The sequence below is a fragment of the Pseudorca crassidens genome, chromosome 1 (assembly GCF_039906515.1).
Source record: "Pseudorca crassidens isolate mPseCra1 chromosome 1, mPseCra1.hap1, whole genome shotgun sequence".
Taxonomy (NCBI): Eukaryota; Metazoa; Chordata; class Mammalia; order Artiodactyla; family Delphinidae; genus Pseudorca; species Pseudorca crassidens.
In genome coordinates, this window is record NC_090296.1 from 33,539,307 (window position 1) to 33,554,641 (window position 15,335).

Here is a 15,335-nt window from a genome sequence, read left to right on the forward strand (position 1 = left end):
ACTCATGGATCAGCATGCCTCTGGCTGTCTTGTTCAGGATGAAATGAAGCATGGGCCAAGAGTGGAAGCAAGGAGATAAGATAGGAAGCGCTTTCAGTAATCCATTGGGCCATGAAATTAATTTAGATGGTCACAAGTATTTATTAGATAGAAAATGGAAAACAGAAAATCAGTGCATTGCACACAGCAGACAGTAAGTTGTTTAATGAATTTATGCTAAATAAATGTGAGTGTACTGGAATGCAGTATAAGATGTACTTACTACAAAGGTTTACTATAAACAAGTTTGAAAGCCGTTATCCTAAGACATTTATATTATTGCCAACTAGAGGTGACTTTGGTTTTTGGACACATTCTCAGTAAGTGGCCCCTGTATGAAATAAGCCATCTTCCTATAATCGTGTCTCATCGGTCAGCACTTTGGCCTTCTCTCCCCTTTCCTTTGCATTCCTCTCTTCTCTTGTTTTCAACTGTTTGCATAAGTGTTCTTGTAGAAGATACCAAATTGTAATTTTTGTTTTCAGACCCTCTTCTGCTTAGGATTTTTTCTAGACTTTGCCTGTTTCCCCTTTAACATTCCTCTAGCTTTGTGGCCTTGTATCCTGACAGTCAGCACACACACCCAGTTTCTCCTCCTGCCATCAGGGTCTGCCTGTTTATCTGCCTGTATTCCCACCCACTCCTTCTGCACTGTTACTGTTGCTGTAGCAACTGCCATCTCAGTTTCCCCCTTCCCCTGGCTTTTTTCTTCCTCCTGCCAACCACTATTCATTAAACTCTTCCTCTCCAGTTTTCTACACTGTGAGGTCAGGGCTGATGCTATGTAACATCTCTCAGACGGTAGGGCCAAGAATAGCTTAAGATAAAGATTAAATGGCTGCTTACAAAACCCCTCTCTGTTTTTCCACAGCTCAGAGTAAAGGGGGGTTTTGAATAAGCAGGTCATCTGATGAACTGAGATGACTAAATGCTGAGTCCCTAATTCCGTAGAAATGTCATGAGTGTCCAAGAACAAAACTGTTATGGCACTGCTTCTTAATTCATTTTGAGATCTTGCATGAGGTTGAGATCTTGGTTGGTTTTATGTGGCTTTTGGGATCCTCTGAGCCAAAGGCAAAAACGTGGACTGTATGTCACTTCAACTCTGGGTATGTCCCTGTTCTGGAAGGTGATGATTAGAGGCACTGCAATACCTACCATCCATGTTTGCTTCATGGAGGGACTAGATATGCCATTTGATTACCTGAAGATCTTTTTATCAGAAATTTAGTCTAGCACTTCTGCTGACCTCATTCAGACTTAAATTTCTGGATGTTCAAAAAGGGAAGGAAATTTTACCGTGGACACTGAACCTGTATCTATATTTCAACCCAGAGAGGCTTGGCAGTGGATCATGTTCTGAAGAAAATAAGTTTGTTTAGTCGCAGATGACAGTGTGTCTTTCTCGGGCTTATTGTCCAATAGTTCTGGTTTCCTCTAGAGAAGTCTCAATCTTGGAACTGAGGACTGTATTAGAAAAAACAAAAGAGAAAGCCCAGGTTCTTCTCCTTCCAACTCACATAAAAGAAATGGTTAAGGAAAATGTGGTAGGGACTTACCCGGTGGTCCCACGGTTAGGACTCGACGCTTTGACTAACGTGGCCACGGGTTCAATCCCTGGTCGGGGAAATAAAATCCCTCGAGTGCACGCACAGCACAACCATTTGAAAACAAAGGAAGATGTGGTATATATATATGCAATGAAATACTACATAGCCATAAGAAAGAATGAAATAATGCCATTTGCAGCAACATGGATGGACCTAGAGATTGTCATACCAAGCAAAGTAAGTCAGAAAGAGAAAAACATAACCATATGATATCACTTATATGTGGAATCTAAAATATGATACAAATGAACTTATTTACAAAACAGAAACACACTCACAGACATGGAAAACAAACTTACGGTTACCAAAGGAGAAAGGGGGTGGAGGAGGGATAAATTAGGAGTTTGGGATTAGCAGATACAAACTACTATGTATAAAATAGATAAACAACAAGGTCCTACTGTATAGCACAGGGGACTATATTCAATATCCTGTCATAAACCATAATGGAAAAGAATATGAAAAAAATATATATATATAAAAAACTGAATCACTTTGCTGTACACTAGAAACTTACACAATGTTGTAAATCAACTATATTTCAATTAAAAAGAAAAGGAAAGAAAAAGGTTAAGTGATCACCAAGATCTTGAACACACTTGAACAGAACTGATGTGGGCTGTGACTTTTTGAACTTTTTCACTTTTTACTTAATTCTAGTATCTTCTAGGGTTTGTCATGTTCTCTGGGTTGTGTTATAGGAAGTACAAAATGCTCCTGTATTCCTTATAGGTCATCCTGTCCTAAAGCAGAAACTGGAGGGGAGAGATTTTCCCCTACCCGTGGGACATTGAATTTGCCTCTCTGGTTGTCTGATACCAGCTCTGATGCCTGTGATTTGGAGTAGCAGTGCCTTGACTCCAAGTGTTTCACAGGTGTTAGGAAACTTTCACATAGAAACTCTGAAGAAATTCATGCCAGTGGGCTTTGGAAAATCTTGTTGGCACTGTCGACGAATTACTTAATCATGGATTTATGGAAATCTAGGTTCAGGAAGCCAGATCTTGGAACGCTTACCAGTGCTCTATCTTGTGCAGGACTTGATACTCCTAGTCACTTTTTCTGGAAACAGCCTTGGCTTGTTCCTCTTCTGTTCCAAGACTTTAGCCTTGGCCAAAGACTTTTAAAATTTTTCTTTTTATCCCACCAAAGCAGTAAAGAAGTCCAATTGAATATTTTTGAGGGGCCAAAAAGCAAAAACCCAGGGGAACACACTAGTGAGGAATATTTTCCTGATGTTCTGAGGTTCTCTTGCTTTTTGTCCTGCGTCTTTTGCATGCTGACCCTTGGATCACCTCCTACCCCCTTCTTGTTGCATTTTATGACAAATTCTTGGTTGAAGATAGGCTGGGAATAGATTGATTGCTTGTATTTTTCTTATAAGGATATTTTGGGGTTTTTTTAAATCTATTAACAATCATTTTATTTTACTTGCTTTTATCTTATTTATTTTTTAATTTTTTTAACATCTTTATTGGAGTATAATTGCTTTACAATGTTGTTAGTTTCTGCTGTATAACAAAGTGAATCAGCTATATGTATACATATATCCCCATATCCCCTCCCTCTTGCGTCTCCCTTCCACCCTCCCTATCCCACTCCTCTAGGTGGTCACAAAGCACCGAGCTGATCTCCCTGTGCTATGCAGCTGCTTCCCACTAGGGATATTTTGATTTGAACTCATTTTAACTTGTTGCTAGTCCTTTCAAGATACTGCTCATCTCATTTGGGTGTGTGTAATGGTGACCATTTCTCTGGAGGAGTGGAGATGGTGGCACCTCCGCTGTCAAGATTGAGGCATTCTTATGTACAGGTACCATCAGTCCTCCAAGAAGAAGTAAGAAATTTCTCCTTCAGGGAATGTGTTGAGGGCAGGAAAAAAAACATTTCAGGCATTGTTGGTAGAGTGGAACTCTGATCTTAAAAGGAGTTAGAGTCCTTTCTGCTGTTAGACATGGGGCTGTAAAAAGTGCCATATTGTGTGGTTGGCTTTTCGCTGAGCCTCTAGTAATCTGCTTTCTCTCCACCTTATTTTCCCCTCTACACCTGCCGCCCCAAATTCCAAAATGGAACCATATTTTTCAAAGTGTGGTTTGAAAGTCACTTGCATCATAATTAATTAAGGTTGCTTGTTAAATTCAGATTCCTGGGCCCACTTCTCAGACTGAATTAGAATATCTGGGGATGGATCCTGAGAATCTGCCTTGTTTTTTTGTTTTTTTTGTTTTTTTTTGCCCATGTGGCTTGTGGGGTCTTGGCTTCCCCGACCAGGGATTGAACCATGCCCCCTGCCGTGGAAGTGCGGAGTCTTAACAACTGGACCGCTGGGGAAGTCCCAATCTGCATTTTTTAAAAGTCCCAGATGATTTATCATGCATCTTACCCATGGAATCATAAACAACAGGATCTTTGACATTATCTTTATATCTTGACTGTGAGGGGGAACTGCTCCTAAGCCTTTTCTTCCTGATGAACAAGACCATTCTCAACAGGAGGAGCCAACTGCAGAACCCCTGCTGAGGAATTACAGTTAATGTAGCTCACTTTCTGAATTTCAGGTGTCAGTCTATCCCTCTGAAAGGATTTTTGCACCCAAACATGAAGTATTCAGTTTTAGTAGCTGCTGCTACAGGTTTTTGGTAGCTGCACCCCTAAACACTCTAGGAGCAAGATTCCTATGTACCTACCCTCCCTGTGTGAGAGATAGGAGTTCCCTGCCCAGAAACTAAGAGAAAAGTTAGTGACTCTTGTGGAGCCCACAAACAGACCTCTGTAGAGTGGCCAGATTGCAGACATAGGAGCTTGGGTGGGAATGGGATGGGCCCAGATGCCTGTCTTGGGCAGACTCCTGCAGGCCTGACTAGAATCTGCAGAGGAAGTTCTGTTAACAAATGGAAAGGGTGTTGCCAGAGGCCCCAGCTTTCCTGTCAGGGATGCCTGAGCTGATGCAATCCGCTGCCGCTGTGGCTGACCAAGTTTCTTTTTGTTGAGTCTTGTTCCCACCCCCAACTCCTCTTCAGTCCTACAGATACTGGTTTATTTGCACACTCCATGCTGATCTTGAATTGAAAGGCTTTCATTGTTTTTGAGATCAGTGTTTAGATAACACCACATGCCTGTGGCAGCTAGGACACCCTGTAAAGGAAATGCCTGGGCTCTAACAGCCCCATCATTCATGCCCTGTATGTGAATGACTGTGGCCTGTGTTTAGGACATTATAAGAACATTGCTTTGCAGGGATTATTACTTGGGGACTGCAGGAGTACCAGGCTTCTCCTTGATGTTTAGAGTTCTAGGGACCGTTTTCTAAGTCACTTCTCTCTTTACTTCCCTTCCAAACATAAGAGGATTAAAGTCTTTTGCCTAAGCTTTGTTTCCACACATACCTGCAGTACTAGAGCGTTCTTCCCTCTGGTGAGAAGACTGCTTTGGGGGACACAGGACTCACTGTGGCTAGTGGTGGTGCAGAATGTTTTTATGATTAGGCCAGGTTGGCAGCTTCCTTTGCGCTGTGGTCCAGGGCCTCCTTTTCCCATGGGATATCTGCTTTCTTTTTTAAAAAACATTATAGTAGTAATCTCTTTAATTTGTATAGCGCTTTGCCAGTTATAAAGATTTACACCACATATTTCATTATATCTGTATAATGATATAAAGAATATATTAAAGAGTCTTCAGAACCAAAATTAATATCAGAGTTTCAGAGAAAAGATGACTTCTTGGATTTATGGTTAATACAACAGCATGTTGAAAAAACCAGAGTTGTGAATTCAATTATGTCAAATGGTCAAACATGCTAACACTAATAGCAGGAGTAATTTATTCTCTATAAAACCTATAGACACTATTATAATTGTAAATTACTTTTAATTCCTTTTTTTTTCCTCTTTTGGTTGTTTACAGGTTTTGTTTTTGTTTTTTGGTTCAGTTTAGTTTTGTTTTTGAGATATCTCCTTTCTTGTCCCCTTAAACTTCTCCATCACTCTCTTGCCAGAAAAGAAATAAAAGAAAATGTGTTATGTTCATTCAGTGTTAAATTTCTTCTGGTAACATATAGCTCTTTAAGTTTTCACTTGGTAAAATGCTATTAAAACTTCTTCCTTAAAAATGTTTCAAATAAGTCTGGCAGGCTCTAATTTATGTATCTCAAGGCCCTTTCCAGCTCTGATTCCCTAAATTTATAAACTTTTTTTCTTAAATTACTAGAATCTCTTTTCATGACCACGGTGTCTTGTGAAGCAGAGTGAGTTAATAGCACTGATGTGGCCCTCATTTCTATAGCATTCTCCAATGCATATACTTTTTTAAAAATAAATTTGTTTATTTATTTTTGGCTGCGTTGGGTCTTCGCTGCTGCGCATGGGCTTTCTCTAGTTGCGGTGAGCGGGGGCTACTCTTCATTGCAGTGTGTGGGCTTCTCATTGCAGTGGCTTCTCTTGTTGCAGAACACAGGCTCTAGGCACACGGGCTTCAGTAGTTGTGGCGTGCGGGCTCAGTAGTTGTGGCTTGCAGGCTCTAGAGCGCAGGCTCAGTAGTTGTGGTACACAGGCTTAGTTGCTCCATGGCATGTGGGATCTACCTGGACCAGGGCTTGAACCTGCATCCCCTGCATTGGCAGGCAGATTCTTAACCACTGCACCACCAGGGACGTCCCTCCAGTGCATATACTTAATCTCACTTTCTTACCAGTAATTTCGTGTTCCAAGAATTAAAGAAAGAAAAGTTGGTTGACATGGACAATGAACCGTCATCCCTCTATAATAAAATAGTGTCCGGGTAATCATAATCAAGGAGCCTGACTACTAGAAAGTTAAAACACACACCATTTGTTACTTAGTACTGTATAATTGTTAATGTTCACTGCCATCCTAGTTAACACATTGTAAGTATCTTCTGAGTCATCAAAATAAATTATTTGGAACCATACTGTGTGACTTTTAAAAAATGTTATGAACATTATGAAACTACAGAAGAATACTGCGTGAACCAGATCATACCACTCTCTAGTAGAAGGTGGATAAATGGAATTATATATATTAGCCAAAGTATATTTTAAAGCTAAATATAAACTCTTTGGGAATTGTAAAGGGAAACAAGTCATCTTGCTTTTCTAATTGTTGTAACTGCTTGCTCTGTGTTTAATTTAAAATTTTCTTTAATATTTATTCTTGAGTTGTGCCATATGGAATATAAAAATTCTCTAAACAGATTGAAAATTCAAAAATAAATGTGTAAGCAATAAAGTGATTATTGTCTTTTTAAAAATCCAGAATAAACTAGAATATCTTGTTTTGGCTGATGGTTCTTGTATCTCTAATTCAAAGGACAAATATATTCCTTAAATACCATCCATGATTAGCCAGTTAGTGTGGACACCACTGACTTCCCAGTGTCTTGACAAGTATCTATTTGCGTATGTAGCTCTGGTAAATAAAAGAACTAATCATTTTAATATGTCTCTTCTTTCAAGATGCTTGTATTATCCTTTTCCTATAAATTTACTGGTAATTTGCCTTTCAGAGATTGAAGAGGGGAACCACCAGGTTAAATGTTAAATGTTAAATGTTTAATGTAATCAAGGAGTCATCCCCGTCCTCTTTATTACCTTCTAGCCCACTGCATAAAAACAACTTTCTACCAAAATTCAGATGTGCAAGCCTGACAGGAGGTCCTGGTACAAAATGCAGTGTTTTTTGCAGACTCTGGTCCAGCCCGCCTCATGCCTGAACCCTGTGCTTTCTGCCTTCCAGTTCTCTCCTGCGCTATGGGGGCAACCTATCCCTCCAAAGTGCCATGAGTGTGCGATTCAACAGCAACGGGACCCAGCTCCTGGCCCTGAGACGTCGCCTGCCCCCTGTGCTCTATGACATCCACTCCCGCCTGCCTGTGTTCCAGTTTGACAATCAGGGTTACTTCAACTCATGTACCATGAAAAGCTGCTGTTTTGCAGGAGATCGTGACCAGGTAAGTGCCTTCTGCCGCCTGCATCCCACACTCATGCTTTCCTCTCAGATTGTTCTTTCTGTACTGGTCTTTATTTCTCTTTAGCCATGTCAGGTAGAAACAGGTGAGGGGAAACAATAAGTGTCTGGAGACATTCTGGCTTAATAGTGAGTTTTTCCATCAGAGCTGCCTTTGGGTAATATGTATGAGGCACACACCATAAACCACAATATGGTTCTGAGCAACCTAGCTCTGCCAAGTTTGTGAACAGACTTTAAGATTCTAAGAGTGTGTCATTTCAAAAGAAAGGAGGAAGTCCATGGAAAATTAGCCTGCCAAAAAAAGACACCTTTTTTTTTGTATCAGTGAAACACAATGATGTATGAAACACTGTAAGTACCCTCCAAGAGACACACATCCTGAATAGTCCCTTGGAATGGCACCTTTTTCTTGGATGAAATGGGCTGAGCAGCTTTGTTTGAGAGGAAGCCAGATGCTGACATTTTTCCTTTTTATTGCCAGTATCACAACTGGGAAGGAGAGCCCAAGCTGTGAGTTTCCAGCCTTTTCACAGTCTTACTGGGAATCGAGATACTGATGTTGACTTAGAGCTGGCAGTTTAGAAACATACCTATACCTTTGCTATACCTGTCTCTCTTGGCCATAGAGTTCTGAAGTGGGTGTCAGTGAATGGATCAGTTGGACTGGTCTGAGTAATCAAGCTGAGTAAAAACAAATATAAAGTAAGATTGATCAAATAAATGGATAAATTTTTTTTTTCTTCTCAAACACAATAAATCTTATTGCCGTTTCACATCTAGATTGGAAAAATAGAAACCTTAGTCTTGCTAATTCTTAGTGTTCGCTTTGGATCCATCAATTATGTTAAACTTTGACATATAATTCTCACATGCTGTACTCCACTGCTTTAAAGTTATTTGTGGGCAAGGGGCATAAAAGAAACAGTTCTTTGAGAACTTGTGAAGACCCTGCTTTTTGAAGGCAGTAGCTGGGGTTTTTCTCCCTAGCTGAGGTAGAGGCTCCCCGACATCATAGCTTAAAGATTAGCATATGTAGTAGGAGCACAATAAATGCTTTTTTACTTGAGTTGCATGTTAAAGAAACTGAGAATATCTTTTAAGTTGTCCAGGCTAGGAATTTCCCCTTTTATAAATAGAGAATATATATCTAAATTCAGAATTTATATTTGTCAGAGTCCTAGGGCCTACTTAGCTGCAATCTACACTTAAAACCACTAGGTGGCTTCAGTTATATAAGCGATATCTCCTTGGAGAGGCCACAATGCCTGATAGACTTAGTTTTTATAGACAGTTTGTTTCTTGGGTAGAAAGAAGCAGTTTCTAGAGATGATGTGACTCACAATAGAATAGGTAATTTTTTGTTCTGCAGAATGGTTGATTTAGTTTCATATAGCTATGGAAATGACAACCAAGCCCCTGCCTCCCTGTCTACCTTTCCTCCTTGCTTTTGTTGATTTTCTGTCTTCTGTCATGTCAACCTCTTATGCATGTGATTTTATTTCATTGAACAATAAAGAGCAGGCACTAAATGTAGAAATGTAGTGGTTTATTAGGTTTTATTACCAGAGACACAGGCCCTGAGAGAAAGGAGAAAGAGGTGAAGGAGAATGGATGTTGTGTTTTCTTTTAGTTCCTATGTTAGCAGCCAGAGCCTGCCTGCATGGAGTCCTTAAAAGACCCAGAACAGGGCTTCCCTGGTGGCGCAGTGGTTGAGAGGCCGCCTGCCGATGCAGGGGACACGGGTTCGTGCCCCAGTCCAGAGAGATCCCACATGCCACGGAGCGGCTGGGCCCGTGAGCCATGGCCGCTGAGCCTGCACGTCTGGAGCCTGTGCTCCGCAACGGGAGAGGCCACAGCAGTGAGAGGCCCGCGTACCACAAAAAAAAAAAGACCCAGAACAAAGGCCTCTAACCAATATGTAAGAGCACATAGGCCATGGTTTCTCCACCTTGGCACTGTCAACATTTTGGTCAGATAATTCTTTATTTTGTGGGGCTGTCCTGTGCATTGTAGGATAATTAGCAGCATCCCTGGCCTCTCCCCACTAGATGCCACTATCATCTCCCCCAGCTGTCACCCAGACAACCAAAAATGTCCCCAGACATTGCCCCTGATTGAGAACTTTTGACCTAGGTTATAATTACCCACTTTGAGATACAGGGGGACAGGTACAGATACTGCCATAGGCAGAGCCACACAAGGTGTTTTGTGGTGGTCCTGGTTATGTACATTGACAAGATGTAGTTGTTTTGGCCTTTCAGGTTATATATAATGGTAAAAACATTGAATGGCTTTTGATTTTCTCTATTCAGATTTGACTATTATGTATGATTTTTGTCCTATGGGAAAAGTTTGTGGGTAATATATCCTTTCTGACAAACTAGACTGCTTTTTGGTTGGGATAAGTGGTTTGCCATGGATAGAGGAAGATGGGAAGTCATTGAGTCTAACTTCAAATCCATTTCAGAGTTAAAGTCTATTTATATTCCCTATATAGATTATCAGAAGTACATAACCTAGGGAATAGGAAGTACAGAGATTTATGTTTGGCTGTTTTCTTCACTTCTTAGGGACTAAGAAATGTAGCTAATTCATCATTATCTTGTCTCCAATGCCTGGCACACTGAGAGCACAATAAATATTTGTTGAAGTGAATCTTGAGTACTTTGGTCAATGTGTGGTTTTTAGCTTTCCAGGCCTAAGCCTTGTATAACTGTAAGTCAGGATTGATAAGTACCTGTTTTTCTGCTCAACTTCCAGGAGCTTTAGGAGGATGAATTAAATAATGGATTTTCAGTGAAACTAATCTACTGAGCTTATACTTTCTAAGTGTAGCATAGGAGGCCAAAATTATTGTCTCATTCCTGAAACATGTCTCTCAAAGGTGATTTATGGGCTCTGACTTTCCACACTCAGGGCTAAAGCAGCAGCTGCCACAGTTACAGTATGATCTGCAGGACCGATAGGTATATTCTTTGACTGATTCAGACAGGATCTTTTTAGCTGCTTTCAAATTCCAAAGCCTACCCTTTCCTTATATCGGTCTTTATATTTGATCTTTTTCTTGTATGCTTTGAGTACGCCCACAGCCCGAGGCTCTGTGCTCTGGAACTCTTCATTTAGTCATAGGCTGGGTAAGTAACCATCCCAGAGAGGAATCTGCGAATTTCCATAATAGGAATGAACATGGTCAAGAAAGGCAGTAAGCGACCTATCTATCTGAGACAGTCTTCTGGCTTTTAATTACACTATTACTCAGTCCACACAAATCAAACCATTATGCCAGAGAGCCTGTACTTCCTATAAGACTGTTCTAGGTTCACTAAGTAATTCATTAGCCCCAAAATGAAACTAACATTTCAAGATCAGAATAAAGCATAAAACCGACTGAGCCTACTTTGTGTCTTCCCCATACACATTGCCACCATTGTAGATCAATTCTAATTATAGAGCTATTAGAGATCATTTTGTACAACCCCTCCTTTTACAGATGAGAAAACAGGATTAGAGAGGGTAGGTATACAAGTTAAGACATGTACAAGTTTGAGTAGGACTAGAACCCAGATTTTTGAGCTCTCAATGGAGACTCCTTTTCACTATACAGAAGGTCACAACGTAATGCCTGAAGCAAGGCAAGCAGCAAAAATGAGTGAGTTGGGCTAGAAGTAAACATTAGTGAGTAGTGGGGACCGTGGCCAGCTGGAGAGCCCACCCCATCCTAAATCTAAGTGAATGCCGTATAAATGAAGCTTTGACGCAGCTTCAGCCCACTGCTGCCAGGAGGGCCTTTGGTTTTTTCGAGGGAAGCCAGAAGTAAAGATTTGTTACGTGAAGTTTCCTGGTTTTTAAGTATTGCAGCAAATTCATACTTCATTGTATGAATTAAACAAACCTGTGAACCATAACACCTATTCTTTATTAGAGCCACCAGTTTCAAACCTCTGTGCTTCAGCAGGATGTTTTTCTGTCATGTTTAGTTTCATGGTCTGTCACTAATTCATAGGTGAGTGGAGACACATTCCTTTTTCCTGTTTCCTACTGAACCCTTCCTAACTTCATGCCTTTTCATCCCCTCCATCTTATAAAATAAGAAAGCAGATATTTACTGAGCATCTGCTGTGTGCCAGATGCTGTGGTAGACACATTCACGTGACTGCCAGTTCATACCCTCTTTGAGATTTTCATTCAAACCCCTGTATATACACTCTCTCATCCCCACTTTTGGCTAAGAATACGTGGTTTGTTTATTGCTAGTATAATCTTATTCAAGTTCGGTAACTTCTTTCATCAGGTAAGGTGACATGAGTGACATCAGATTGATTGGGCATCAACAGGAACAATTAGCCCCAAATAAAGCCTTAACTTTTTTTTTTTAAAGGCAGCCCATCTTCTAATCTTGCAGTATAGTGAGGAATCTTTTAGTAAAACAACAAACAGCATTCCTTCCTCGAGGCTGCCTGAACCCAAAGGTTCTCCTCCTTGCTTTTGTATCATACTTGGATTTTTTTGTTTTTCATTTTCTCTCTGAAGCCTGACTAGGTACATTCTGGCTCCCAAGTTTCACACTCCCCTCTGTATACTTAGTGAGCCAATCTCTTAACAGGGTTAAAAAAGAAGGCCAATTTTCCACCTGCTAGCTTTTCTGGCACACACTTGTAAGACAGCACCCAGCTTTTGTTCCCTTTCTTTCACAATTCCTTAAATGGCTCTTGCCCTAGATTGCGAGAGTCCAGCAGAGCACCTCAGGCTTCTGGGAAATAAGTCTTTCAGGCTAACTGGTTTGTGTGGCCTGGAAATGGACAGTGTGGTAATTTAAGTCTTCTCTTTCGTTAGTCTCATCTAACACCTGGCCTGGTAATCCCTACATCTTGCCGAAAGTCGGATAGGGAAGGAAGGAGAAAGAATAATAAAGTTTTCTTGAAAGGGCTGAGCCCTGGAGTGTCTGAACATTGGGATCACTTACAGAGGTCTTTCTCTTGAACTTGACAGATGGCAGACCCCTAAAATCATGATAATTAAATCATCATATCTCATCCCCTGGAGAAAAGAGCTGACTTGTATACTGTGAATCCAACAAAACGGCCTTGAATACATGGCTTGGCCTCAGACATTACGTCACCACTCAACCTTTCTGTGTTGACATTATACGGGTATAATAGAGGTGTAGGAATTCACCAGGAAGTGCACTCCAGGCCAGTAAAGGAACCTAGAAAGTTATAACTCCGCTTTTTTTTTTTTCCTAATAACTCCATGCAGCCCTGATTAAGCTCACGTGGGGGCCTGGCATGCCATATGTTCTCCTGAAATAAAGGCACACCTTTAATAGGGGAGATTCAACTCTCAGATTCTATCCTTTGACTTGCTTTGTATCTTTAAGCTAACTTTTTCTTCTTCTCCTTGCCTTTCTTTTATATATTTTTTGCTCTTTAGCTTCTAAGCACTTTCATGTCATACTAATCCTCCCAGCAACCTTTGGGTATAGTTGAACAGGTTTCATCTCCATGTGAAACTAAGGTCTAGAGTAGTTTGAAACTGCAGATCTAATCAGTAGCTGAACCAGGACTAGGCTCAGTCCATTGCCTATGATTGTACCCTCTTCCTCATAGACCTGCTGCCACCTGTGTTTTCAGATCAAGTGGCAATAGCCTCTTCCATGGGCTGATGAGGAAGAGCTGAACACAGTTATGGCAGAGGAATTCCTTGTTGTATGTATTTTTTAGGTGAATATTTTAGGAGACTCTTTACTTTATAAAGAGAAGGTAGCATGAAAATAACTTGTTTATTAAATCAGCTATTTGTAAATCTTTTTGACTCCTGAACCTCTTCGAAAGTCTAAAAGCTTTGAACACCATTTCAGAAAAATGTACATATGCACATCGTTTTGCATGTAATATTAAGGAGTTTATGGAATTCCTGAAAACTAGGGATTTCAGGTATTAGCAATCCTGGATTAAGATTTTACTCAAGGATTAAACCATCTTTTAGTTCATTTACTGATGTAGAACTTAGAAAGCTTACAAGGTTTTGGAGTATATGCACACCTGCTAGATATAGTCTGGTTTTCAATTGTTAAGCTGAAAAGGACCACTAGGTGACCTGATTTCCTCTTAGGAACAAATGGAATTGATGTGATCTGGTGATACAACATGGCCGTGCTCCTTTAATATATAGTTCCTGACTAGGAGTTTGGGCTTCACTAGGAAATCCCTGGTAGATATTAATGATGGGAACAGAGTATAACCTGCTCTACCTGCCCCATTCTCCTTGTAGTGTTTAAGTAGCTTTACCTCATTTGGGGGTATCTTAAAAAAAGGGAAAAGGGAAATAATATTCCTTCCTCTGAAAGACTGGAGACCTTTGCTTGAATAAACAATATAAATACATATTTGCAGACTGAAATGAGTGATGCCATCTCCCCACTTCCCAGTCCCCAAGTATAAAAACTAAGGCCCACAGAGGAGAAATTGATTGTTGAAGGCCATTTGGTTGATGACCCCTCATCTTGCCCAGGTTTCCAAAAGAGTTTTGCCAAACAGAGATTCATCTTTAAGTAATGCAGCCTACTTTGTTACAAGCAGCTGTTAGAGATTTAGAGCATTTTTTTAATTTCTTCCCTACTGATTATTTGACAGTTATTGGCTGTCTTTATGGAACTTTTTTATTATTATTAATAGAATTTTTCCTACTCAGAACCCATAAAAGTTAGTTATTTTAATAAACCAAAGAATCCAGGAGCCTAGTGGAGCTGAAATGGCAAATGATCCAAAGAAGCAAAAATCACGTGAAACTTCACATGCAAAAAATAGTGTTAATCTTATGGGTATGCATATTTGTGTGCTTTTATTGGTAGCCAATGGAATTGTATTTTCTCTGACCACAAATAAAATCAGATAAACCTATGGCTTTGGCCATTTCCAAAGAAAACTTTTCCTGTTTGCTTTGGATAGTATTTGTGACAGGCTCTGGGTATAAGTGATATGATCAAAGGTATATTATATACCAATTGGCAAACCTTTTACTGAAAATAATCTTATAGAGGGCACATCACAAAATGGTTCAGTCACATTTTTTTTTCCCCTTCTGACAAAGGTCAGGGAGAAATGAGAGCTGTGTTTGATTTAAATGTTAAATAGCAGTTTCTGCTGTTGCTGATCCAGGCTAGAGAGCCATCTGGTTTTTCTATCCTATTCAATACAGTTAATTAGACAGGCGTGCCATTTACTGGAGAATAATTAATCAGTTACTATGGGAGGAACCTTAGAGAGAACTGTGTAAATTGATCGGTACTCAGTGAATAATAGCTGATTGATATATCTCTTTTTCCATCAGCAGATATTGGGGAATATTAACTGCTGTGCACACACACTTACACACACATATCATATACATATATTTTACTTAGAGAAGTGGAGCGGAGAAATTGAGCAGAAAGAGATTTCTCTGTTAGCAAAGAACCTAAGACATATTCTGGGTTATTTTGGGAGTATATCAGTAGATGGTCTGTTCCTCCTGCATGCTAGAACTTTTTCCTCTTTTTAACATGGATTTCGGGTGGGTAAGAAGTGGGAGGCATTTTTTTGGTTTCAGGAGTTCTTGGAGGGGACGCTGGGCATTACAGCAGTCTACCAGAGTAGGGAGTATTATGTGACTGTTTTCTCTAAAGGTTAATAGATTGACAGAGGACATGTGGGCAAATAAGATA

General features: G+C 40.2%; 1 protein-coding gene across 5 annotated transcripts in view; it reads left to right on the forward strand.

The window, feature by feature from the left end:
• Positions 1–15,335, forward strand: part of DCAF5 (DDB1 and CUL4 associated factor 5) — a 94,865-nt gene that overhangs the window by 45,710 nt on the left and 33,820 nt on the right. For all 5 annotated transcript variants that reach the window (XM_067732340.1, XM_067732317.1, XM_067732323.1 and 2 more), the window contains one exon: positions 7,400–7,613. In XM_067732340.1, coding sequence (XP_067588441.1) covers positions 7,400–7,613 — 214 coding nt within the window. The remainder of the gene's footprint in view (positions 1–7,399; positions 7,614–15,335) is intronic.